Source organism: Homarus americanus, unplaced genomic scaffold (assembly GCF_018991925.1).
Source record: "Homarus americanus isolate GMGI-L3 unplaced genomic scaffold, GMGI_Hamer_2.0 scaffold50281, whole genome shotgun sequence".
NCBI classification, from domain to species: Eukaryota; Metazoa; Arthropoda; class Malacostraca; order Decapoda; family Nephropidae; genus Homarus; species Homarus americanus.
In genome coordinates, this window is record NW_024742338.1 from 4,677,213 (window position 1) to 4,705,012 (window position 27,800).

Below are 27,800 nucleotides of genomic sequence, written 5' to 3' on the forward strand. Positions count from 1 at the left end.
AATTTACCATGACATCAGGCTTAAAATGACAAAATACAGTTACCATGGCAACAGACGCAGCTACCCTGACAACACGTTCAGTTATGTGGATAATACAAAGATTGTACTGATGTATGGATGCAGTACCGAATAAATCGCATTAAATGAGACAATGTAAAAAGGATATGTATGTCGAGAATGAATTATAGTTCTTGGGCCATTGTGAGAAGAAGGTGAATCAGGCAACGAAACTAGTAGGTCTTAAAAGGTCATTTAGATTATCTGGATGGTCTGTCTCCAATCACGATCTTCAAGAGTGAGGTGCTACTACCTAGCCTATGCTACAGACGGGCGAGAGGCGCCCAAATCGAAGTGTATAAACATCTCAGGAGACACTACTCGGTCGAATGTACAGTTGACAGCAAAAGTTCTCCCACAGCCCTGTGTAGCAAGTTGTGGGAGGACTAGTGGTAAACCCTGTTGGTTGTTGCCACATGGCATCACGAAAAGTTTGACCAAGTCCCATGTTGCTCATCTGACTTAATGCCTCATTTACACACAATTGCAGGATCTCAATTGTTTCTCTTGCTATTGACAACACAACATACATATATTGTTTCTCACTTTTGATCTTTTTTCATTTTGTATTTCTTTATTATTATTATTACTACACTTTCGCCCCCCAGGCCCCGATGTGGGTCAGTGACTTGTGCCCGGGTGGGCTAATCATCGTAAAAAAAAAGGAAGAAAGCTGCAAGTCCAGAAAACCGTGAGGGCAAACTTTTTCGGAGTGAGGGTTGTAAACTCTTGGAAAAATCTACCAGAGAGTGTTGTGACGGCACCGAGTGTGAGCTCTTTCAAGACAAGACTTGACCAACACTGGAGCGGGTTCAGGTACATTCAGGAGCCGGTGCATGCCCAGTACTTGCCAACAGTGTGTAACAGAGACGTGACCGATCGCCCGGGCGGCTAACAAGCCGATCAGTGGCGAAGAGGATAAAAGTAAAATAAAAAAATGTACATAGAACATACTTGGAGCTGGCGGACGTCCGCCCCACAAGGGGTCACGGCTAAAGGTTGAAAAAACCACAAGTCCAGAAAACTGTGAGGGCAAACTTTTTTGGAATGAGAATTGTGAACTCCTGGAACAATCTGCCAGAGTGTGTTGTGACGGCACCAAGTATGAGCTCATTCAAGGCCCGACCTGACCAAAACTGGAGCAGGTTCCGATATACAAGTACAGTATTCAGAAGCCAGTGCCTGCCCAGTATTTGCCAAGAGTGCGTAACCAAACGGCTGACGAGCTGATCATTGGCGAAGAGGATAAAAGTAAACGTAGTATCGAGGTTGTACTGGTGTGGCTGTAATAGGGGGATGTACTGTAATGGTCGGGTGTATCACTGGGGGGTTTAATTGTTCCGTTCCATTGCTCTTAGATAACTGAAATACTGTAGTACTTCACTTCCTGCATTTTGACTTCATGACTATTTTCCCCTGCTTCCCCAATGTCCCTTTTCATTACTGTACTATTTTATTATACTTACACTATTAACTACCAACTTCGACATACTCTTCTAAATTTATTCACTAATATTTGTAACTTCTTAGCTCAATATTAATATGCCAATTAGAGTGTAGCCACGGGGGTTAATTAGCTGTTAGAAAACCGTGCTGGAAATTTTGAGGACAAAAAGAAATAATATCAATTGAAGCAACATGAAGAACCTTGCCTGACGCACAATAACTGAATTGTGATTAATTTACCTAACAGTTCGTATACAATATAATGATGAGACCTGTCTTGTAATAATACTGATGGTGTAAATAAAGGAAACTGTGAAGTGACGATGACTTGTGTACCGTACATTAATACACTGCGACTATATTGTTGGCTACACTGTCTCCTTGTTTACAGAAAATAATCAATTTCCCCCAACTTTACAAATATCTGGATCTGCCCAGTAAATCTGTGAAAATTATTTCCGTACAACTGGCATTGATAATATCAATATCAATGTACGGCTGGCATGTATGGCATGGGCATAGGGAATTTGTTAGAGTTTTGGTCAAGCTGCTGGTAATGAGAAAAATGAGCACGTGGTTGGCGCCTCTCTTACCAAATCATTGTCGATACTTTGTAACTGTTTCGTCAACAGATATACTGTATACAGCGATACAGTTAGTTTAGTCCTAAGTTTTCTGACATAACCAGCTGATGGCACTTTCAGCCTCTCTAACAAATTGTTTGTATACATATAGCTCATTTTCCATGTCAAATACTATTTTCGAAGAGACTTAAGTGGTTCGTCAAAGTGCTCACTCGGCATTTAGTGATGAGCTTTATCACGCTCACAGTTTGTTCCACTATTATTATTTTTGAAAAATAAAATTTTTGCAATTAAGAATTCATTAATTATATTACAGGAGCAACTGCATCAACACTGAGTGACGTCATTGTGGAGGGCGACATGTTAGGTCAGGTTGGGGAGGAAGGAGCCCAGGTCATGTGAAAATTGAGTTTCTCTAATGCAGGTCTTGAGTGAACGGCGGCCTCAACACACTTCCATTATACATAATTAGTGCAGGAATGCCATAACCCTTTAAAATGAGTGTACATGTAGTGAAGGTTGTGTTAAGCGGCTGACTGAGCGACTCTCAACTTGGCAAGGACAAAATGTCAACAAAGTGGCGTTGCGTCACTCGCTAGTCAAAAGATATTTTAATTGTTCTGCCCACCCATATACGGATTCTGTACAGTACTTTATCAAGATGACGGGGTCACATCGAGTTGTTCTCCTGGCCTGTGGGTCGTTTAACCCGCCCACAAACATGCATCTGCGGATGTTTGGTGAGTACAGTACATCAATGGCAGGTCCGCCCCGCCACCGGCTTGTTTCCTCACTCTCCTCTTTCACTTGTATATTTGTGCAGATTTACATGGTTTTCGCTGTGGATTATGTAGAATTTTACAAGTATGACTGCCTGGCATTGCTAGTACTTTTAAGCTCATTGGTGTAACTCTTAGCATTGGTTTGGATGACTAAGTGGGGTGCCCTAATTTGTTGTATCTGCTCCCATATTCCCTCTAATGTTGTACAGTATTTTATTGTTTGGGGAGATGAGTATCCACAGTAGAAGTTCTGCTGACGAAGGCTTAGTACTGTGGGTATTAATGGTTCAAAAGTTTATTTATATTGTGGTTGGCAAAGGATGTGATCATCAGGGCAGATTATCTGTTCAGTAAAATTAAACTGTTTGGTCTAATACTGTGCAGTTGTTTGAGGAGGTGAAGCAAGTGGACAGAAGGCCACCTTTTGTACATGTACACAATAATGCTTGGCAAAAATATTTATTGAATGAAAGCCTAGTACAGTATAAGAAAAAATATATGTATTGGATATTTTGCCATGACCAGCTAAGTTCCTATTTAAGCTATTTTATCGTGAGCGCACTCTGATTGGCTAAGTATTTTCTGTTTAATAGGATTGGGGGGGGTCGCCCCCGACTAGTAAGATAGGTAAGGTTAGGTAGGTCTTTTTGTTGGTTAGGTTCTAGTAAAAACATAAGAACATAAGAATGGAGGAAACTGCAGCGGGTCTATTGGCCCATACTGGGCCTCTTTTATAATGATAAGTTTCCATGCACAACAGAAATATGGTTAGGTATATTTATAGCTACACAACGATCAACTCACGGCAAAATAAATGCCACATACCACAAGAATCACGGTCAATTATAGTTCTTGTGTTGTTCGCCAGTAATGGACGATTAGCCAATCAGCGCGCTCACGATAAAATAGCATTACTGTAGTAGGAACTTAATGGTCACGGCAAAATAAACACTGCCAAAATAAAATGGTTGCAATATGAAAATATTCTATGGCTGTCACCATCAAGCATCTCATGTGACCAGAGATAACAGGACCATATCATTATAGAAAGCAGATGAGACGAAAGAACCCAACCTAACCTAACCAAAAAGTATGATCATAAAGTTAAGGGAAGCTTACTTAATGAAACAAGAAGTTGAAAATTCCTAAGGTATGATAAATATGTCGAATGTCTTATCTTCGGGATTTTACCAAATTACTGTGTGTTGCAATTTACAAATGCAAATAAGATGGAGTAGCAAGGAAGATTTTTTCTTTTTTCATTTTCATAAGAAATAGCAAGTAGGCTATGACCTCTGTCTTTGGTGACTTAGCAAATGAAAATAATGTATCAGATTTGTGTCCAATTCTGTCTGAAATGAACCACCAAGTTTGACAATATTCAGCGGTTCACTCGTACTAAAATAAAATGGTTCAATGATAGTTTGTAAGTTCAACAAAAACATAATTTCCTTAGTAAATTCAGAATTTGTTCTTGCTTTCCAGCTGTAGATATTTATTAAAAAAAAAATAAGAGAAAAGTAAAAAAAAAACAATCAAACCTCTGTGAGTAATAGTTAAGAATAATGGTCAAGGTTAACCAGCTTGCTAATGAAAAATACTGTATCCATAGAAGAAACTTTTTTTTCTACCTCAATAATATAGCAAATGAGGTGAAGGAATAAAAAGAATTTCCAATTCAGGTTTCCTCCCAAGTTTTTCTCATAAAGATGTTACCTGCCCACAGGAGGAGGAAGTCATCTTTATTTATGTGAGCAGGAGTCTTTCCATTTCATAGACATCAATACTGTAGAGAAATGCTCTTCCCTTTCATACTAAGACACGAGAGCAGCAACTTTAGAAAATTGTTGTGCTGTACAGATGACGATAAATTATTCTTTCTTATGTTTAGAATAGCATCTAGAAAAGGGACAAATGGAAGTGGTGTTTGTAATTATCATATTATTTGTTTAGAGATAGACACGAATGTGCTATAATTTATTGTAGATAAGATGAACCAACAAAACCTACCTAACCTACCTAAACTACCTATTCTAGAATGAAAATATAGTACCTTTACGTATATCATTATTATTATACTTTTTATACCCGGTTTTAAAGTAAGAATTACAGTGCAGCATTATTATAATTTTATATTACTGTATACTGTACAGTATTATGTAGGTTTGTAGCTATAGTAAGGAAGGGGGTCTGGTTGGATGCTGTGAAGCGTTTGTCCACAATGATGTAAAAACATGGTGTCTTGAAGTGGGTGGGTGGCAGCCTCTTTATTTAAGAGAAAAAACAAAGGAAAATGCCTGAATGCAAATATTGTTATTCCTCTATCTGATTTGCTTTATTCTTGATGTAAGAAATACGTTTTCTTCTAAAGATGTGTTTTGTTAAGTAGCTGGATGACTCGGACCCTAGATCTTAACTACAGTATTAACCTTTTATGTGTTCCAAAAAGTCATTCTCAGCCAGCAACTTTCTCCGCATATTTTTTTTATATGCACTCCTCATTTTTCGAGGCCATTAGGGTCCAGGCTTGCATGTTTACTGTAGTACCAGTAAATGTGAGGAATAGTTTCACTACAAATGGGACACCTGGAGTGACTGAGATCCCCGACGCTGCTCCCTTCTCTTCCTCCCATGAGCTGACTCGGGTACAAAGAATTGTTTATTCCCTTTATTATGTTTTTTTACCTTATAATCATCATTTCTATTTTTTTTTCACATCCTGTATAAATGAGTGTGTGCACATGTAACAGAGTAAATAATAAAGTTGTGCATATCTACCCAAAATATGAGTAGCAAAATACTGCAATAATAACACAGCTTGGCCAGGTAGGGGTAGAGCTAGGGGTTACAGTCAAACCTGACAACCCATGCTCTCCATTTTTTTATTTTATAGCAACATAACATCTCCATGGATATTTTTTTTTTCTAATTCACTTTGTGAATATCAAAGATGGGTGTTAAAATATCAATTGCGGATAAAAAAATATGCATTTTGTCTTTGATGTATAATTCTTAATGTAAATATTGGAGTACTATATTTTATAAATTTAATACGTTTGGCTTTTACTTGAAATAACATGAAGAAAGAGTACTGGGACTTTTCCTGGGGTTCTTGACTAAGCTTTTTTGAGAGTAACAGTACAGTATACTGTACAGTGGTCCCTCGGTTAACGAGCACAATTCGTTCTAGAAGGTTGCTCGTTAACCGAAAAACTCGTTAACCGAAACCATTGTTTCAATGGGTTTTTGGGTAATTGGTTCCAGCTCACCGAAAATTGCCTAAAATCAACAAAAAGGTAGTAAAGTACACTTACTTTGAGGTGTGTATGTAGAAGGCTCCTGGATGATGATGATGATGGGAATTAGAATGGGGGTGGAGGAGAAGGGAGAAGAGAAGGCATTGGGGGTGGAAGAGAAGTCACCCCATGGTGCCATTTCACCCATAAAATTTTAGTTCTCTTGGTGTAATTCAAGATTATTTTCTTTAAATCAACACTGCACTGCATTATATACGGTATTGTCAATATGTAAAATAAATTTCAAATTGACCAATAATTTGCTTGGAAATACAGAAAAAAGCGTTTAGTTGAAGAGAGTCTCAAGCAAGATGTTACCTCTACTGAAAAGACACAGAGACTGACGCCTGTATGGCGGGCAAAAATCTAGCGTCCTATACTTCAATTTTGTTCAATAATTGTTAAAATGACAAAAAAATTTAATATAAATTTTTAAAATTTTTGAATAGTATAAACTTCATGATATTTATTAAAATAGTAAGGAATTTAAGCCCTAGAACCGATTACTGTATTGGCGGACTAATACTACAGCTCGTGGACTGCTAAACGCAAGCGAAAACATGTTGATGTCGGCTCGTAAAAAACTCGTTAATCGGGGGTTTGCTTGTTAACCGAAGTTAAGAATCTTATGGAAGGTAACTCGTCAACCGAAATCTCGTTAACCGAGGCGCTCGTTAACCGAGGGATCACTGTACTGTACTTCTACTTAAGTATATTTTTCCAGTATACCTTGTCCATATTTTTTCAGTATACTTTGTTCACCACTGACAGAAAGTGATATAGAGGGAGAAAGGTGATTAGCTGTTAAAAGAGATGATAATGGGGGAACTAGTGAAGAAGGGACTAGTGATGATACAAAGGAGGATGAGGAGACTAATCCCGGGCATTAGGAACCTTGAGTACAGAGACAGGTTAAAGCATCTTAATTTACACTCCCCCGAGAGACGTAGAGTGAGGGGCGATATGATCAAGGTGAATAAATGGAAGTCAGGGCTAAACGAAGGTGAAATAATAAAGGTACTGTACTTAAATTATCCAACCAGAAACAAACTTTTGCAATGGTTTTAAATTAGACAAATTTAGATTTAGGCGTGAGATGGGTAAACACTGGTTTGGAAATAGAGTAGTGGATGAGTGGAACAAGTTACCGAACCTCATCATTAACACGAACACGCTGGGTAGCTTAAAATATAGGTTGGATGGATATATGAGTGATAGGAGCTGGGTGGAAACGGGACTGCCCAGTATGGGCCAATGGGCCCGCTGCAGTTCCTCCATTCTTATGTTCTTATGTTGTAACAAGGGGAGATCTGACAAACATTATCTTATCTTTATGATGCTGGCATAGTTGTCAGAGTGAATTTTATGGTCTGAAAATGTGGTTATTCGTCATAATTGTTTGACATCTGATTGGATAGACTGTAATGTGGTGCAAGTCTAAAATTGATGTAAATGATCTGTGTGAGTTAGTGGAAGAGTATACAGCTACTCAGCTAAGGTATATAAGAATAACTCAGATTATTGTACAGGGAACTTAAAGGCTAACCACTTACTTAACCCATTGCCTTTATACATTTTTTTTTAATTTTTGGCCTTTTTTTCAGAAATTGCAAGAGATTTCCTCCACAGAACAACAAATAATAATGTTGTGGTAGGCTTGATGTCACCAGTTCATGAAAAGTATGGGAAAGAGGTAAGATTAAGAGGTTCTTGTTATAAAGTAACCCAACTCTAATTTTTATTCCCTTTACTCCACAGTAAAATTTTTCCCCAAATTACAAGATGATGTACAGCATTGCCTTTGAGTCATGGATGATGAGCACTAAGAGTCGAAAACACTCTCTTGAAGAGTTGTTTTGGGTTCAAGATGTTAACTTGTTGAATGGTAGGCTACTGTACTGTACACTCCAGACACATGAGGTCAGATAATTGTTTTGCTGTACTGGGAGTTGAGGTTGAAAATTTGAACCAGTCTGATCCAGTAGCTAGTTGACTCAGAGTTCAGTGATGCTTTAGGCCAGGAATCCACATTATTAAATTAACATATTATGATGGCTTAGTAATTTGAATTCATAGAAAACCATCTATAATATTGTCACAAAATGAATCACTGTACAGTACTGTATTGTAGTACAGTTTTAACAATGAAGATGGAGGATATAAAAATGGGCTTTGTCCATCTTATACAGCCATCAAAGTTGTGTTTCTTGATCATTCTCAAGTATTGTGATAATAGTTTGTATTAAATGTAATTTAATTTAGCAATAAAGATATGTTTTTTGAATAAGACATACCAGTACAGTAGAGGATTATAATGTTAATATTATTTTGTAGTTGGAGATCTAAGTGATTGGTTCATATAATAAATGACTTTTTATTTTGAAGGGACTGGTGAGTTCAAGTGACCGTATTCAATTGTTGCGTCTTGCGCTCAACTCCTCGTCGTGGGTGCACGTGAGTGAATGGGAAACACGTCAAGATGACTGGACACCTACGAGGGAAGTCGTCCAGTACCACCAGGTCAGTTGCTGTACAGTATACTGTATATTTATCAGAAAGATACCATAGCATGTGCCTCTATCTACCAGGTTTGCCTTGTACTGTATGCCTTGATTCTTCCTTCAGGTTTTTGCAGAATTAAAAGTTTTACTTGTACAGTACAGCGCATACTTCATAAGCTTTTGGTGCTGTTGTACTGTACAGCTTTTTTAATTTTGCCTTTTTTCTGGGTCATGGAATTGTTTTTATTTCAAGTTGTTTGAAATGTTTGCAGCCAAGAAATCATTCAATATTTTCATTTTTTGGGGGGGGGGTAATCAAATAATCAAATGGAAAAGAAAATACCTGTACTGCATTGGGTATTATTTTGAGATGGCTTCATATGCTGTAAATTGTACAGTACAGTACAGTACAGTACAGTTTATGAAATAAGAATGAAAAGTCTTGAATAATAAGCTAATTTGTGGGTCTTTTGTTAGGTGCTAATAGGTTAATTATAAGTAAAAGGCATTCAGTTGAATCAAATGATCTGAAAACAACAGGCTTTATGCTAATTTAGGATCTAATATCGTTGATGTAATCTTGCAGAATAACCTTATGCTCGGTATACAAAATCATGCTACTGTTAGTGGAAATGCTATATCATTGTCAAACATCTGTCTGGCCTTTTTTTTAAGTTCAGTCACCTTTGAAGGCTGTGATCTTAAAAGTTAGTTTAATCCTGAAATTATATTTTATGGTCAAAGCCAACTGGATGACTGGGTTGCCTCCATCCTCCCAGGGGTTTATGGCTGGGACAAGCAAGTCATGTGATTTATAGACACTTTACCTCTTTTGTCTTTAATGACAACACCTGTTTCTTGGAGATCCTTTTGAGGGGGTCTGTATCTAGTGGGGAGGAGACAATTTACAGCTACAGTTACAGCAAAATAATAGCTGTTATAAGTACATGTATACATGTAGCTAATACAGAACTGTACTATGAGTTAGGGAGCTGTAAGGGGTTATGTTCCTCATCGTTGGCTCTCAGTACTGTAGGGTGAAGCATCAGTGAGCATATTAATTTTTTTTTCTTGGATTTTGGCTGAACCGCCAAAACTCGGTTTTTTCTTGATGTTGTAAATGAGAAGACAACCCATGGAGGGCAACACGTCCTTGAACTACAAGTATGTAGACCGAAATCAAAGCATTGTAACAATGCCATGATTTAAGAGAAATTATGTATGAAAATTCAAGTAAGAAACAGAGAACCTGCCTTAGTATATCCTGCCAAGCTGACAGTGCCCAGGAAAGACCTGAGGCATGAGCCAATCACAGTGACCTATGAGTGTGACATCATAGTCATAACTGTGCTGATTGGCTGAAAGTTAGAGTGCAGTGCCTGACTGAGAGTGTGCTCGATTTTAAACCTCAGAGTCTGGTTAGAGGTGGTGAAGCATAAATGTGGGGGTCAGCAGGTTCCAACTTTGCGAGGTATATACTGTATATATGTGAGTACACTTAAGGTTTTATCCGTTTCATGAAATGTATTGTGATTGATGTGACCCCTTTTAAACTGGCTAAGACAATAGGTTTATGGTTTTGAAGTTTGATTGTCAATCTTAATAGAAAGTGTTCAGTAAACAAAGAACCTTAAAGTGTTATAAATTCTCCCCTTCTTTGTACTGAGTAACACATTTGTCATACACGTCTCTGGTGTTATGCAGTGATACAGTGACCCATTAGTAATAACATAATTATCCCCAGTGTTCCCTTGTGTCTCAGTTATCGTATGTTATTCGTGTCCCCAGTTATTATTGTCCCCATCCATTCTCCGTCCATCTCCCCTTTGTGTGAGGGTGGCTGCCGACCACAGACCGGCCATTATTCCCACCTCCCTGGATCCCCGTCCTTACTGCCACACTCTCTCTCTCTCACAAGAGATTAAGAAGAAAAAGAAAATAGAATTAAGAGAAATAAGAAATAAAATAAAAGGAAATATCACATCTGTTACAGCATTTTGAGACATACTGGGTTGCTGTAGTCTATTTAAGCATATAACAAGGACAATAAAGACCTTTTCAAGACATTTCCATAGATTTTTAATATTTTATAAGCTCCTGGGTCATGATTGAGTCACTTCGCTACCATAGTACTTAAAGGAAAATAAACAAAATTGTCTCCCTCGATTGATGCCCAAAATCTTGGAAACATTCACTGATGTACTGTAGGTAGAGTACCCTGTACATGTAGGTAATCCACCACACTGCTGGGTTTGATGGTATGGTCAGTGGATTCTTTGGTTTGTCTACTGGTATGCATTGAAAATTTTCAGCTTAGTATTTAATGCAGCAGGAACTGTGTTTTCAGTGTGCTAGTGCTCTTTGTATTAACTTATCGATATAAGCTTTTGGTGTTAAATGCTAATTTGAAGAGATTGCACATTGTTTTTACCTAGTTTCTTCATAAAATGATGGGATGACACTAGAGCAGCTTTGCCAAATTGATAATACTGTGAGATTGGCATGAAGCTTATTACTGTATATTTGCTTAATTGATGAGTGACAGTACTGTAGTGGCATTGTGGGCATGTGACTTATTTCCTTTGAGGTTGATTCTACTCTGAAGATTTTTATGGAGAAAACAGCTGTGAATGAAAGAAGCCAAGGAGTCAACAGTAAAGATTACGGGTACAATAAGTTCATCAATCCTGCCAGCAGTTGTACCAAACAGGAATGATGCTGTCAAGGAAGCCAACCTACACTGAACTATGTAGACTGTGTGTGAGGGCAACAGTACAGTACGTGGCTCCCACATAACTCGACCAAACATTTTATCTTCCCGAAGCTCAACTGATTTTAGAATTCTGTGATGTGTTTGCAACCTTTGCTTCTTCCTTTTATAATCCCAAATATGAACTAAACCAGTGAGCTATTGGTGAAACACAAGCGGAAAAGTAGATGTATCCTCTTCAGCACTTATCACCTTACTAGCCAGCTGGGGGGGTGAGCCTCTTCTTTGTAACACACTGTACAGTACAGTAGTGGGCATGTATGGTCTCTTGAATGTATCAGAACATGTTCCATTGTTAGTTAACTGGACCTAAAGGAGCTCACACACTCAGTGCTATTACAGTATGCTCAGGCAGGTTCTCCATGGGTTCACAGCTGTCATTCCCAAGGAGTTATCTCTTGACAGTTTCCTGAAGTGATAGAGTCATTAGCTCTAGTTGGGAAGCCATCCTCCATGACCTTCTATACTGATTATAAACTAATAATTGAAAACATTCCAACCTTTCTTGGTAAATGAGGTGTGTGAGAACCGGTACCTGCTGGGTGGCCCTCCTCAGGACATTCTGGCAGTCTTTGATATACAGTACAGTACCTCAGGGACCAGCACCCGAAGAGAAGTACAGGACAGCATATAATTTAGTCAAACTGTATTATAAAATGCCAACTTGTGTCAATAGCCATCGTCTCATCTGTTTGTTATCTGAGATTTATATGTGTCAAGTTTTAGCCATTTTATTGATTTTTAGAGTTTTTTAATGACTGAAGCTCAGTTATTGAAGAGCACGATTGACAGACTGGTCCAGCTCAGAGAGAACTTTGTTCTCTTCTTTTGAAATTTTTTGTTTGCTGCTTTAGTTTCTTTTTCATCACAGTCCTTATTTAGGACTTGAGGCCTGTCAGTAACATGTTCTTCATTTACCTCTTCAGTTTGATGATGATGATAGCCAGGGAACAATGAAAATATCAGTTTGATTGAAATCAAGATTGCAGCTGGCACAATGTTTATGTTTTCTAGATATATGCAGCTGAATGTATAGAGTTGTCTGTAGAGGGCAGTGTCCCTTCTTTAGGGTGATAACTGTGATAGGTGATAAGATCATCCCTTGGCTGCCAGGTAGGAGGATACATCTAATGTCATAGATCCCCCAAATTACTTGTTGTCTGGTTATGGGCTAGCTTGAAAATACTGTAGTGTTTGGGGACCTATCAAATATTATCCATAATTTCCTTTCAGGAATAATTGTTGGTAGTTGAGGAATGTAATCCTGTATTACCCTAAGTAAAATATTGTACATGTACGTACCTCAGCAGCTCCAGATAAAGGACAGCCTCTGCACACATTAGTTCAATATTGAGAATGATTATTTTTTATGTGAAGGTAATTTTTCATAATTCTTCATTTCATAGTTGCAGGGTTTTGTGGTTTATTTTTGGTCTGTAAGTTTGCAAAAATATTAATTTTTTCTTAGTCTGTTACAGGTATACAGTATCACACTACTGTAGATGGAGGAAATTTATTGAAGGATAATTTGCAATTTTATAATGTTGGGTCAGGAAATGGAGCTGTAATACATAGTACAGGTTGTACCTCTCTAGTCCGGCAACCTCGGGACCTGACCGGTGCTGGACCATAGAAATTCACCCTTTTCCTGGATAGATAATGACTTGTGCTTATGCCTGGAAGCACTAGCACCACTTTCTCTTCGTCATGGTCTCTTTGAAGACATATTGAAGGGTTAAATGTCGTATAGTAGCTTCTCAAATTTCGCGAGTTTTTAATTCTTAACGTATTTTATTGGAATACACAAAAAAATAAATAAATAAAAATTTTGACGGCGGAAACTTGAATTTCGATGGGTTTGAACGGCCCGCCAACGTGCAGACGACGTGCATAATCGTGTAAACAGCGTCATTTCTCTTATGTACAAACGATTCATTATTGTTTATTACTGAATGTCTTTTTTATTGAATTAATGTTTATGTGTGCAAAATGAGCAATACAATTCATTAATAATACGTAGAATATAAAAACACACGAGGAAATGACACAGCATTGTTTTCGTTGATTACAAAACCAGTGACTGACTGGTTCTACATATAAAACTGAAGAAAATAAGACCTTGGTTGTAGCTGTAGTAAAATTAATATGGTTGTTTTAAGTAATGTTATTTAATGTTAATAAATGGAACAATAGCAGTAGCTAACGATAATGGTAAAGAAAAAGAGAGATCGCATATGTAAGTGTGCACACGTGAAAACATATCATCATTACTTTACATAAGAATATGAAAGCAACACTTATTTACTGTTCATATATATTTTAATTAATGTTTCTGAATTTGTTTTTATTGAATTAATGTACGTGTGTACAAAATTAACAATACAATTTATTAATAATATGTGGAATATTAGAGGAGATGAGACGGCTGCCGGCATTGTTTATGTTAAAGCTTACAAAACCAGTGACTGATTGGTTCTACATATAAAACTGAAGAAAATAAGACCCTGAGTTTAGCTGTAGTAAAATTAATGTAAAAAATGAATATGGTTGCTTGAAGTACCTGTAATGTTATTTAATGTTAATAAATGGAACAATATAAGTAGCTAACCATTAATGGTAAAAAAAAAAGTGAGACTGCTCGTATGTAAGTGCGCACATGTGAAAATATATCGTCATTACTCTACATAAGAATATGAAAGCAACACTTATTTACTGCTCATATATATATTGAAGGGTTAAATGTTGTACTCTGTATAGACAAGCAGAGAGAGAGAGAGAGAGAGCAGCCGCACTGCCGGATGTAAACAAACCTTAATTTCCCGCGGCTTTTTTTTTTTTTTTAAGGGGATTAGGCCACCCGGGCATAGGTCACTGACCCACATTGGGGCCTGAGGGGCAAAAATTTAATACTCCTGTAATAATAATAATAATTCACAGAATGCCGGACTAGAGAGGTACAACCTGTACCCTGTATAGTATAGAAAGAAACAATTCACCACCACACAAGGAATATTATTTGTCATGGTGTTCACTTTATGATGCTGTCTTCTGTCATTGATGTCATTTTAGCACAAGAACTACACATGAGACTTTACTGAGGAATTGCCTTTAAGAATACAGTACATACAGAAAGCCTATTGATTTTGTGGTCAAACAGTCAAAGATGAAGGCTGTTGTGACCCAGAAAAGAAATATGAAGGTTAGTATCACTTGACCAAACAAGCAAAGTCAAGTTTGTGCATCTCTGTGGACATATTTTGTGCCATTGTGGTACTTTATTATTGGTTATGTGTACAATGAAAGACAAAAGTCGTGTCGTGAAATTTGGTGAAAGCGTATGCCGAAGAGCTAAACTTTTGGTGCGCTCTGCCTTGTGGTAGGGGGCTCTCATAATGTTTCACGAGATATATTTAATCTTCGGACAAAACCGCGACACGACTTTTGTCTTTGATTGTACATGTACAGTACTTTCTTATTATGAGCAGGGATAAGAATTTACTCTTGAACTATTACCCTTTCAGTCATGGAGATGAAGGAGCAACAAGCTGAAGACTGTGCATAATGGTTTATTGTTTCTGAAGGTATTAATGATAACAGATCATAGAAAAGTTGTGGTATTATAAACTTTGTCTTTCTTCTTTAATGCACACAGAATTTGATTAAGTCCACTTTACGCAAACTGGGCAGCCACTCCTCCAGTATCAACCGTCAGGGCCGGGTAGGACCTGAGAATGTTTCCCATGGGTAACTGGTTTGCATGGATGGGGAGATTCTTCTGAGAGGCAGTAAATCTCTTACACTAGTTTTTAATTTTGAAAATTTTGAATAGTTATTAATTCTTGAACATACTGTGAAGCTTTGCTATAAACTTGTTATTCATAAATGGGAGTTTAATAGCAATATTAATATAATTTTTCAACAAAACCAAATATAAAGTCAAAGCTGTGTTTAGTGTGTTGAAGGATACATGCCTCTTGAATAACTGGGGTTGTTGTACACTTTTATCATTAGAGTACAGTACGTAATGTGTTATTTCTGAGAGCTTGCAGTCTAACCTTGTAATATTGGTGTTTATATCCTCAACAAGTTGTTAGTCTTTACTCTTCATAATACGGGGCTTGAAAACTGTCTCTACTTAAATCATGTCACCTTTTCCCTCTCACAGAGCAAGATAACGCATGCACAGTCTTTCTCAACCAACCCTTTTATACTTAGTGTTAAAGATCTACCAATACAACCCACAATATTTACCAAACATTTCTGTATGTTAATGTGGGAATAAACAGCTGCTGCTGCTGGCATGCATTAAATAAATATTAATGTAAAAAGAATATAAGTTAGTGCATGTTCGCACAATGGGAGAAGGGTGTGGCAGCACTAAGGTCAATCACAGAGTGTAATTAAAAAGAAGCAGCATTTGAAGAACAGTGTACAGTACAATATGTTTTAAAATAAGTGTAAGACAACCTTATTGTTTGTACTATATAGTATGGTAATATGAATTGAGACTAAAGAAATCTATTTGGTTGTGGGGATAATATCCTTGTGATACATTCATCAACCATTATGGATGCTGTAACACAACTACAGTATAATATGGTGTACTCATAATGTTTTTTAAGTTAAAATTGCTATTACAGTATTTGTCTTGTATACAGTACACTCCAGTACAGGATAAGGGTTAGTTTCTCTCCCACAAACTGGTTGATGGTTTTAAGCTTAAAAACAATGTCTATGGTTTTCATGTGAAATATGTCATTCTGTTTTTTGGGTTAATTTACAAAGTAAATGTTAAAAATTAAGTTCTATAAATATTTTCCATTATTTAAGATATTTGTCTGGCAGCCGCATATTCTGAAAATGCATTGCTTTACAGTACAGTATTGCTTATGTAATGATTCCGCTTTCAGTAATTTGAAGCATTGGCATGACGAAGCTTTTTGCATCAACAAATTAATATACGTACTGTACTTGTTCTTCAGGGAATCCTTTCAATTTATGTCAAATCTATTGAGAAATTTGTCAGCTTTTTTTACTCTGTTGGAAAAAATCAGTCTGTGGTTTTCATCTTAATAATAGGAAATAGAGTATAGTTCCCCTTTGCCATAGGGATTAGGTTCCACTGTGCATATTGCAAGAAGCTTCTGTTATTGACGGTACAGTATACAGTAATTGTCGGGGAAAGTGTCAGTAGACACCAGGCACAGGTGGTGTGATGTAGGTCCATCAACTACTTGCATCAAGTAATGAAGGGCAGTCAATGTCAAGGAGTTGAATGATGAAAGCAAGAGAATGCAAATGGAAGAGAAGAGAAATAAGGATGTGCTTTAGAGCAGTATGTGCGGTGGATAGGATGTAAAGATAAAAAAGTACACAAATGAGGAGCAGATATGGAAGTGTTGGGCAGAGAGCAGATCATGGTGGCTCTGGTGATCTGGACATCTGGAGAGAATGGGAAGTGAGTCACATAGCTTATTATCCCAGTAGGGGCAATGCAAATGTAGCAAATATTTCACCTTTATGTGAAAGACAAGCAGGTACTGTACATGACAGCCATTGGCAGCTGGGAGGGAATTAGGGATGTCCCATTTGGCTGCCACTTCCCATATTGAAAGTGAAAGAGCTAGAAAAAAGAGTGCAAGAATCAGATATAGGAAGGAGATAGGAAAATTAGGAGATGTAAGGCTAGGGTAGAGGATGTCCTAAAAGTAAGAGAAAGAAAGATACAGCTACTCCTCGACTTACGACCTACTCGACTTACGACCATCCGGACCTACGACTGCCCCAGTTGTACCAAAAAAATTTCAAATTACATATTTTTGAGTCCCAACGTTAGTGATTGCGCTGTGTACTGACAAAATTTTCGTTTGTAATTCCCTTTAAATGGCTGGCAAGCTTAAAAGTGAGAGTTTTGTGGTGCTGAGAAGAAAAAGGGACACCCATTTTAGATTTTCTATGTATTATTTTCGCATTTTCGTCTTACGACCAATTCGACTTACGACCTGGATTTGTGTCCTTAACCCCGTTGTAAGTTGAGGAGTGGCTGTATACTGTACTGTGGGTGAGGCTAACTTGTGTGGTGCTGTAGTTGTTAAGTCCTTGTATTGGAGGGGAAGAACCATAAGAGAACACAGTGACAGGTTTATCATCAGGAATGTCACACATGCAGTATCAGGATACATGACTCTTCCAACCTAACCTTAACATCCCGGCCAAATAACCTCCAATCTGCCCAGCTGGGAATTCCTGATTGAGCAGCTACTTCCTAAACAAAATTGGCTGGTATACCCGGTTCATTCATTTTATGCAATTTTTTTTTACTCGTTTTATAGGATTAAAAGAAAAAGCCAAGAGCTTAAGAACAAGTCAGCTTTCAATGGGGCAGCATTCAGCGGGGTATTACCATACATTAGACCCTCAATATTTGTGGGTGTTAGGTTTTAGAAAAACTTTGTGAATGTAGAAACTTTAGTTGAGTGGAGAAAAGGGGGGTGAGTTTCCAAGTACAACTGAACATAGGGTGAATACAGTATTTAAGAAAAATGACTACGATAAGCACTGTTATCATCTTCTTGGTTTTACGGCCATTTTCCATGTTTGTGTGGGTTAACCATGGTTACCCGATGTCAGCTTACCATGCTGTGTGTTCTCTGTTCAGTCCTACTAGGAACCTAACCCCCTTTTCCCATTGAACTAAGGTTTCTATATTTGTGTTTTCTGCGCTCGTTGGAGTTTCAAAACCAAACCCCAGCGAGGGTGTACTGCACAGTATTGTGTAAAGGTTAAGTACTTCACAAAGTTCACGTACAGTATATAATAAACTGATCTGTAGAGGTGCCAGAAGGCTACGCTACTGTACTACAGTATAATATAATGTTAAAATATTTTATGAAAATAAGCAAACATCCCTGAACTTTATATTAAGAAATTGCATGAAGAGGAATAGAAACATAATCCTGAACCTATTTTTATAATTATGTAGACATCTGATCCCTGGAGAGAGTTTCCTCTGTTGTTTGTTGTTAATGCATGAAGGAATGGCTTATTACATAAGTATTGTAATGATACACTTCTCTTAAGTTCAACCCACTGTCTGCTTCCTTTGTCAGCTGTTGTATTCTTAGCCATCCTCTTAAGACTGTCATGTCTTGTGGTTATGAAAGCAGCACTGTAGTATATAGTACGATATCAATGTCGGGACTGTAATAGTGTGATTTTATCTAATGTGGTGTAAAGAGAATATATAATTATCAGCATGCCATTTCTCTTTGTTGTAATTTGTTGTTAAAGAAATAAAAAAAAATATTGAGCTTGTGGAATAAACATTTGTGACTCACAGTAAGCAGAGATGATAATACTAGTCAGAAGGAGGAGCTATAGTTCTTACTAAAAATAAAGGTTACTTCATAAATTGGCCAACAATAATACTGATCAAAAAAATTTTTCAAGGTAGAGTGAAGTGAAATAACTTTGAAATATGTAGTTATGTAAATTACTGTATTGTTAGCTTCAATACAAGTACAGTACAGTACAATAATAAAGTACTGTTAGCCTCATACTGTACACAAAGTGCAGTACGGTACTGTTAGTCTCATACTGTACATACAGTACAGGAAATGCCAGAGGTAAATCACATCCATGGCTGATGATAATGAAGCAGTTGCATAGGTTCACAGTCTTGCACTGCATCAAGAAAATGGTCATGGAAAAGTGCTGTGCTGCGCTCTTCCTTCCACTCTGCTGCAAAGTAGATTTCACAGGCTTAGTATTTTGTATGCCCCAAAAATAATAGTAAGGTTTGCCTTATTTTTTCTATGGCAGCTTTATTTGTCAGGACTGATAAGACAAATCTCCTGATAATACAGAGACAAAGGGTGAAAACCTATATTCTTAATCAGATAATAATAACATGGCTTTACTAGTTTCTTAACTTGCTTCTCTTTATAATAGAACTTGGAACAGTACAGTACAGTATAGTATAGTATAGCATAGCATATATCTATTGGATCACAAGTTACCACATCAGGTTTAGTTGCATCCTACTGTTTGATGGATGTATCACAAGTGACTGTGAAGGGTAAACACCAAGTGAGAGTGATGGTGCTAATTAGAGGTTGGCTTTATGTAAAGCAGCCATAACATACAGTATGTCTTATACACTACACTTTCTTGCTTCTGAATGGCCTCTAACTCGGCTGTCGGTTGGGAGCCAATCAGGGTGTGTCTAGGTAGTATACAGTATAGCAGTCTGTTCACAAGATTGGTATTATTACACAATGATAAGGATACATTAAGGGTTCACCTTGTCTTGGGAACAAGTTCTGACAGATGACTTAAAGAACTTGGTTGTTGCTTCCATTTGAAGTATTATATCACTGAGTAAGTCTACATTATTTAGGCAAGGTGAGTTGTTAATTAGTAATAACAAATACCAAGTGGGATTTTAAGTATTAACTAAAAATCCCCCCCACTCCCCTCCCCACCAGGTAGCATCAGGTGGTTAAGCTGGGGGTTTCAGGTGAGTATGATACTGAAGTCCTGACCAGAAGTTATTAAAAAAAATGATTCCTTAAGCCCCGGGTTGGCGTACCCCTGGCCGTTCCCCCGCGCCGGGGTAAATTGAGAAAAATCAACTTTTCCATAAATAATTTTTTGCCTTTTTAAATGTTAAAACAATAAAAAAATAAGTAAGAAAAGCTATATATTGACCCTCTAGAAACTTCCCTGGCAGAATGGAGGGAGGGAGATAAGGGGACACCTTGTTATGACAACGAGTGCTCGTGGTCACCTATGCACTTAGCAGTTATTTTTAGCTTGGCTTTGTGTCCGGATGGCCAGTAATGCATATATTTACTGATCATAATACTGTACCTATTTCCTATAAATAATTCATTTAGAATATTTTATTTGCATAACTTTTCATCAAAAGTGCTTGGCAACACACACGCCAGGCTGTCTGCGTGTTGGTAGAGCAAGTAATGCATAAAATAATAATAATTCCACAAATAAATACATTTATAACATAATCTTAGCATTATTTTCCAGTAATACTACACTACTTTTAGCAATACTATTACTTTGATAGAACATGTTAAAATGGAAAACAATGAAAAAACAAAAACAAAAGTAGGTACTTACATTTAGGAAGTTTCCCTGTGGCCGAGCATGTGGCGTGACAAGCAAATAGTCACGCTGGAACCTGATAACTCGCGCTGGGCATTTAAACAGTGGCGGGAAAAGGCGCGCGTTCTGAGGCGTAAGGGTTAATATTGAATGAGACAGCAGTAGGTGATTGTAAGCAATATCCTCCAGACTTCCTTGGCTGTGTGGGGATCCCTTGCCAGTTATTAAACATCATGGACTTGTGAAAGATGAAATGAATTGTCAAAGTTGGCATAGTGAGATGAACTGGACAAAACACTCCAAAATTAAGGATTACTTTGCATGGAAATACCAGACCAACAACTTGTTACAAGTATAAATTCACAGTTTCATACAGTGCAAATATATCCTTCCATGTGTCAGCTGAGAAATGGATCCATGCAGTATATCTGTAGAGTGGCTGCAGCAGCAGCAAGCCATTGGTCTCCCTTCCTTTCTCTCTTTTGTAGTTTTTTAAAATTGTCAGAAACAGAGAAAGGTAGAACCTTGAAACTGTGTTTATGGCTGAAAGGTTCCAAAACATATGAAGTCATTTCATAAAATCTTGCTGACTTGAAGTAACTATGTGTGTGACCCTTGTATGGAGCTGCTCTATACAGTACTGTACACTGTGGTAATGGCAAGCACTCTCAGCAGGTGTTTTTTTATTATTTCTTCCTTTTAGTTATAAATTTGGATTTATGTTTCATTCCTTTATTTCTCTATTTCAGTTTTCATTTAGAGCTGCCGTTGATGTTATTAGACATTACTTGATACATACTTTGTGTGGGAAAATACTTATGTAAACAAGCATGACTTCATTTCCCCTTGCAAGTGTCAAAGTTATAATAAGGTAATACCAGTACTGTACTGAAAATTGGCTGAAATTTGTATACTTGTTGAGATTTCAGTTTAAAGTACAGTATAATCTTCAGATTGAATTTAAATGTGTTTATTTACTCTACAGCTTATGCTTTACTGTACAAGGATGATGGCCATATTGCTTACCTTTTTTTTTCAGGGAATTTCTTTATGGTATCTAAAATTCTAGAAATAATGAGATGTCTTACTGTAAAAAAGATATACAGTGCTGTATAACGTTTCCTTTTCAGTGAATGTTTTTGACTGTAAGGCTATACTGTAATGGAAACATGTCACAAAAAACCTCCTCCATATGTTTTTAGCTTTACAGGTTTTTATTTTCATTTCTTTATCTGCAGGAATTAGTGGACTCGATTGTGAACGGTAATGTTGACCCATCAGTGAAACGGCAGAGGGTGGACGGCACCCCCTCATGGCTCACTCACTTGTCAGGCTCAACTGACCCTGTCACAGTCAAGCTGCTGTGTGGTGCTGACCTGCTGGAGTCTTTTGCTAAACCAGGCCTCTGGAAGGATGAGGATGTGAGTGTCTTGTAAACCAAAATCACATTTCCATTTATTGGGATTTAGGTAATTTTTCTTGCATTTGTATTATCTCAGATGATTTTGAAAGCTTTAGAATTGCCCAACTTTGTAAAAGCTTTGTACTTATTCTCTCTCTTCTATTTCTCAACTTTGTCACTTGATTAAACTGTGTCACATAGTTACATCCATCATTAAGTCCTTGTTCATAATTGTGTTTACTGCATTTGAGGTTGAATTCTTAACCATTAAATCACAATGTAGTACTGGTGTACATATCATGTAATTACTAGCTATTTAAACCTCTAGTATTACATATACGTACTGTACAATTATACACCATTTTTATTTCACTTTTCTCACCAGGTACAGTACTAATCACTTGTTTACATTGACATAATTGTATCTTTTTCTCTTTACCATTTGGTTAGTAAAACAAAATTCTTTAATTAGTATTAAATATTGCAGATTGAGGCTCTGGTTGGAAAGTTTGGTCTTGTTGTTATTACCAGGGAAGGAAGCAATCCATACAAGTTTATATACGAGTCCGATGTTTTGACCCGACACCAGGTATGTCACCTCTTCTACAGTGTGTCTGTCTGATAGTGTACTGTACTCTGCATGGAAGATGGTTTATCTTCCTCTCCTCTAAACACTACCACTTTTGTCTTCCCTCCACCACTACTCACTCTTGTTTAAATAGTCGGGCTTTATCCATGCTTTACTCATATCCCACACTCACTTATACATAAACAGTACAGTACATTGATCCCGGATTATTCCATTGTTTCACAAAGGTGCCTTCAACAATTCATGGGAGCCAATAAACTATTAAATATTAACATGTACTCTACTGCACAGCACAGTAATTTACTGTGCCTGTACTGTACTGTACATACTTTATCTGCTAGCAGGTGTCATGCCCACTGATTCTGCCGTGTATTGGGGTTAGGGAAACAACTTTATGTTTATCTACATAAGTTGGTCTTTGTTTGATAATTATTTCCTAAACATATAAAAAATTATTTAACGAAACATAAAGTATAATATTTAAAAATATTTAATGCTTCTCCAAGAAATTAAATATTAAACTTTATTATTTAATGTTCTTGTTTGTGAGAATAATTTACAGTACTGTACAGTACCCTAGATGCCAACCATTGACCAAATGATTAACTAAATTCTTTTAGGATGTCACTTTATCACTTTAACACTAATTCCTTCATTTCAAAACACACTTTACAGTAGTAAATTATAATTCATCCTCAGTCTGAACAACTGCTTCCTGCTGCACTTGTTCAGACTCAAAGACTCGAGGTGACACTTTAACAAATTATTACAGTACAGTATAGTACAGTATAGTATACAGTCAAAAGAGAAATCAGATATTTTTGTGTAACCTGTTATCATTGTTTTAATCACTTTTTCTTTTTCAGAGGAATATCCACATTGTGACTGAGTGGATCACAAATGAAGTTAGCTCCACAAAGGTTCGACGAGCCCTGAGGCGAGGAGACAGTGTCAAATATTTAGTGCAGGACTCTGTCATTGATTATATCTACAAGAATGCTCTCTACAACACACACAACAAGTGAGTGTGGCTGCACTTAGGCTTATATTTATGAGTCTTATGCAGATTTATGAATTTCATTATTGGTTTTATAAGGTTTTGTAGTTTGAACACAGATTGGGTTTCAGTTTTTTTAACAACATTGAGCCATAGCCATACACAGACAGAATACACACACTATAATCTACTTGTTTTTGGCAAATGGTCATGAAATGGCCAGGGTTGTTAATAAGGTCTAACTACTGATTGAAATATTAGTTTTAATTTTTCCCTGGATAATTTTTGTGATTCCAGACTACAGCATATTGCACTGTATTGCTGTATGAACATTAACTCCTTCATTATTAATTTGCCAGACTTGTATGAGACAGTGTTCTCTGATGATACAGTACTGACCACAGAACTGTTCCCAGGCTAAACATTTAAATAACACAGTATACAAATATTGAAAAATAGGAGTGTAAAAGATCATCGCAATCTGTCTTGGCTGGTTGTGTAAGTGTCTCCAAACACTACTTTCCTTCTGGCATCCAATCAGTTGACTTATTACAACTATTCACTTTGTTCACTATGATTGGCTCAAGACACTACTACCAGTTTGTTTGGTAGTCAGGAAGGCACTTCTCATAGTACAGTACTGTATGTCAAGCCTTCCACAAGGGCAGATAAGGAGTGCCTCCTGTAATCTTTGAGTTGTCTGCTGTAGGCAGTAGGGGGCCATGCTATGTGTGATAACCTTAACATAATGAGTAAATAATTACCTATTTTTCCTAAAATTTTATGTAGTGAGTACTGTACTAACTTGATTATGCTTTATTTGTGAAATCCCATTGTATGTCCAAGACTCAGATGATGAAATAGTCGATGTATGGGAGGCCTATACCCAAGTGTTGGCCTGAGAGAGGTGACCGACCTGCAGGGTGTATTAGATCACGACTTTAATGACTCGTTTATTTATTTTTTAATAATCATCGCTCATCTCTTTATTTTGGGTGACTATCTGGCCGTCATACACAGCACTGTACTGTAAGGGAACTTTGTGCACAACCAACATGTTTTTGCCTTTTTGTTGTACCCTGTACATGCAAATGGATGGGTTCCTGATGGATATCCTCTGATGATGCAAGACAATGTTTGGTTTTATTCTCTAACATTTTGTTTCATTCAGAAACATTTCTTTGTGTTTTATCAAGAACTTAATTACAAGACAAAATGATCTCCAATTTGCATTCTCTAATAACCCCATTTAACATATACACAGTATAGTACAGTACAGTGCAGTATAGCTATCATGTATACTGTACTATTATGAGTGAAGTTCAGTAGGATGTATTTTTACCATCTATGTTATTTATGGTATCTAAACCAAGCAGTATTGAAGGAAACTATACATGATAATTAAAGTGTTTTAATCATTCTCAAAATCAGTAAAATCCAAACTACAATACTAGGAGAGCTTCATCTGAAGGTTACTAGTGTGCCCTGAAGAATGCAGTGATGGCTAGGGAAACACTGTGTAACACTGAGTTCGTTTATTGTGGATGAGAGAAATACAAGTGGTGACCAGCGTGTGCCATGCACGGCTCACACGGTCAGACTGGGGCGCCTTGCCACATGGCAGCCTCGGGGCAATGTTGCCACATAACACGTGCAGTGTTGCCACGTGATAATATATATAAATGCTACTCGGCACAGTAGCTTATGTACAGGGTTGCTACTTGGCACAGTAGCTTATATACATAACCTACATCTCCCTCCCCCCTCACGCTCATAGTCTTTGTCTTGAGCGGACTTCTTAGTCCTAAGTCGCTCCGAGCGTCGAGGTGCACTGTGGGGCGGATCCTCGTGAGGTGTAGGTGACTCGTCCTCGGTCAGGGGGCCAGCAGCAGGGGGTGGGACTGGCCGGAGGAAGCGGCGGTTCCTCCACCAGACACGGCCGCTCGGCATCCTGACCTTGTAGTCCCGCGACCGGCCGACGCCCATCACTATGCCCACCTTGTCCCAACGTGTCGTCGTCGGGTCCTGGACGCGGGCAAGGGCACCAATCTCCAGTGGCTGAAGAGGGCGGGCACGGTCGTCATACCGAGCCTTGGCGTCCTGGGCATGTGAAGCGGCGCGGCGGTCGCAGCTCTCGGCTCTGGTCTGCCACTCCTTCGCAAAGGCCTTGGCGTGTGCAGGAACGCAAGAGCGGAGAGGGTGACCATACAGGATCTGGGCAGGGGAGCGCCTGTGTGGGTGGGAGTATTACGTAACTCCAGGAGTCCTTTGTCAAACGCCTCACAGTCTATGTTGCCTGAAGGGGCCACCTTGAGGATGAGGTGCTTGACTGTCTTGACTGCAGCCTCAGCATGGCCGTTTGACTGTGGGTAGTGGGGTGTTGACACGATGTGGCGGACTCCCCAACGCTCCAGGAATCCTGTGAAGTCCCGGCTGGTGAACTGTGGCCCACCGTCCGTCCGCAGACGTACGGGGACGCCCAGGTCACGAAAGAGGTGCCGGAAGTGGCGAATGGTGGCCGCGGACGTCGTGTCCGAGCCACAGATTACCACCACAGGCCAGCCAGAGAGTCGGTCGGCGACAACTAGGAAATGTTTCCCAGCTGTGCTGAAGAAATCAGCCGACACGGACTCGAAGGGCCTGGTGGGTTCGTCGTCGCACAAGAGGGGCTCTTGCTGTTGACTGGGCTGCATGATCTGGCACGGCTCACAGGCACGGACCGTATTGACGATATCCGCGTCAATGCCGGGCCAGTACACAGCCTGCCTTGCGCGGCGCTTGGTGGCCTCTGCTCCACGATGGCTGTCGTGTAAGCGGGTCAGAACGCGACGACGGAGAGCTGCAGGGACGACCACACGGGCACCGTACAGGACGAGGTCCCCATCTGCGTAGAGGTCCTCACGTATCTTCCAATACGGGCGTAGGGCGTTGTGGAGGTCAAAACGGTCGCGAGGGAACCCAGTCCTCACACTCTCCAAGAGCTGAGTGTAGGAGGGGTCGTCGCGTGCCGCGGTCCGTAGTTCCTCAAGGGCCAGATCGCTGTCGGGTGGCGACACTGAGGCCTGGGTGCTGGCGAGGGACTGTACGGCCTGCAAGGTGACGATGTTGCTGACGGAGAAACCGGCCTCGGTGCTGAGCATCTCGTCTTCAGGTGTAGGGCGGCTGACTGGGGAGCGGGAGAGGGCATCCGGGATGCACAACTCCTTACCTGCGCGCCAAGCCGCGGTGAAGACGAAGGCCAAAATCTTCTCCTTCAGGCGCTGGAGGCGGGGATTCTCGATGGCGTCCAGCGAATAGTGGTTAAGAATGGGGACCAAGGGCCTGTGGTCTGTGATGAGGTCAAAGTGCTGTAGGCCAATCAAGTAGAACTTGCACTTCGATAAGGCCCATACCACTGCCAGCAGCTCCAGCTCGATGGTAGCGTAGCGAGACTCAGCATCGGTGAGGAAGCGAGAGCCACACTGTACGAGCCGGTACTTTCCTCCACCGTGATCCTGGAGAAGGGCGTAACCAACCCCGTACAGGCGCGAGGCGTCTGTCTGGAGGACGGTGGGGAGCGCTGGGTCGAAAGTAGCGAGGATAGGTGGACTTGACAGGGCCTCCTTCACCTTATGAAAGGCGAGGTCGTGGTCAGGGGTCCACGTGAACGTCCTCTTGGGGCTCATCAGGGGGCGGAGAGGCCCGGCAGCGGCGGAGACGTCAGGGGAAAATTCTGCCAGCTGGTTCACCAGGCCCATGAAAGACCTGAGATCCGTAAGGTTGGCAGGTTTCGCAAAGTCCGCTATGGCGCGAACTTTCTCCGGGTCCGCAGCAATGCCATCCCTTGAGAGTCGGTAGCCGCAGAAAGACACTGCAGGTGCGGCCAAGACGAACTTCTCGGCATTCAGAGTGATGCCGTGCGTCCTACACCTGGTCAGTACCTCGTCGATGCGGCGAAGATGCGTCAGGTAGTCCTCATCGTAAAGGAGGACGTCGTCCACTACCTTCACGCAGTTGGTCACGCCTTGAAGTGCCATGTCACCACGGAGACAGAAGGCGTCCCCCGTAGCAGCGAATCCCATAGGGCCACGGCAGTAGCGGAAGCGTCCGTAAGGCGTGATGAAAGTGGTGAGTGGCTGATCCTCCTTCTTCAGTGGGATCTGCCAGTAGCCACAGAGGGCGTCCATCGTCGAGAAGTGCCGTACCTTCGGATCCACACTCCGTATAGCTGCAAAAGGTGTGGGTGAAGGATGGGCGGGACGGGACACCTGGCT

General features: G+C 39.4%; 1 protein-coding gene across 7 annotated transcripts in view; it reads left to right on the forward strand.

Moving 5' to 3' along the window:
- The first annotated feature begins 2,443 nt into the window (after nt 1-2,443).
- Nucleotides 2,444-27,800, forward strand: part of LOC121876811 (nicotinamide/nicotinic acid mononucleotide adenylyltransferase 1-like) — a 162,915-nt gene continuing 137,558 nt past the window's right edge. For 4 of the 7 annotated variants that reach the window (XR_006090819.1, XR_006090820.1, XM_042382227.1 and 1 more), the window contains exons 1-7: nt 2,444-2,827; nt 7,770-7,858; nt 8,551-8,685; nt 15,089-15,154; nt 21,798-21,980; nt 22,449-22,550; nt 23,417-23,571. Coding sequence is in view for 5 of the 7 variants with exons in the window: in XM_042382227.1 (XP_042238161.1) it covers nt 2,749-2,827; nt 7,770-7,858; nt 8,551-8,685; nt 15,089-15,154; nt 21,798-21,980; nt 22,449-22,550; nt 23,417-23,571 (809 nt within the window). In the remaining 2 variants the exon portion in view is untranslated. Of the gene's footprint in view, nt 2,828-2,848; nt 2,952-7,769; nt 7,859-8,550; nt 8,686-15,088; nt 15,155-21,797; nt 21,981-22,448; nt 22,551-23,416; nt 23,572-27,800 lie in introns of those variants that run through there. The other 3 variants (XM_042382231.1, XM_042382230.1, XM_042382228.1) reach the window with 3 other exon arrangements.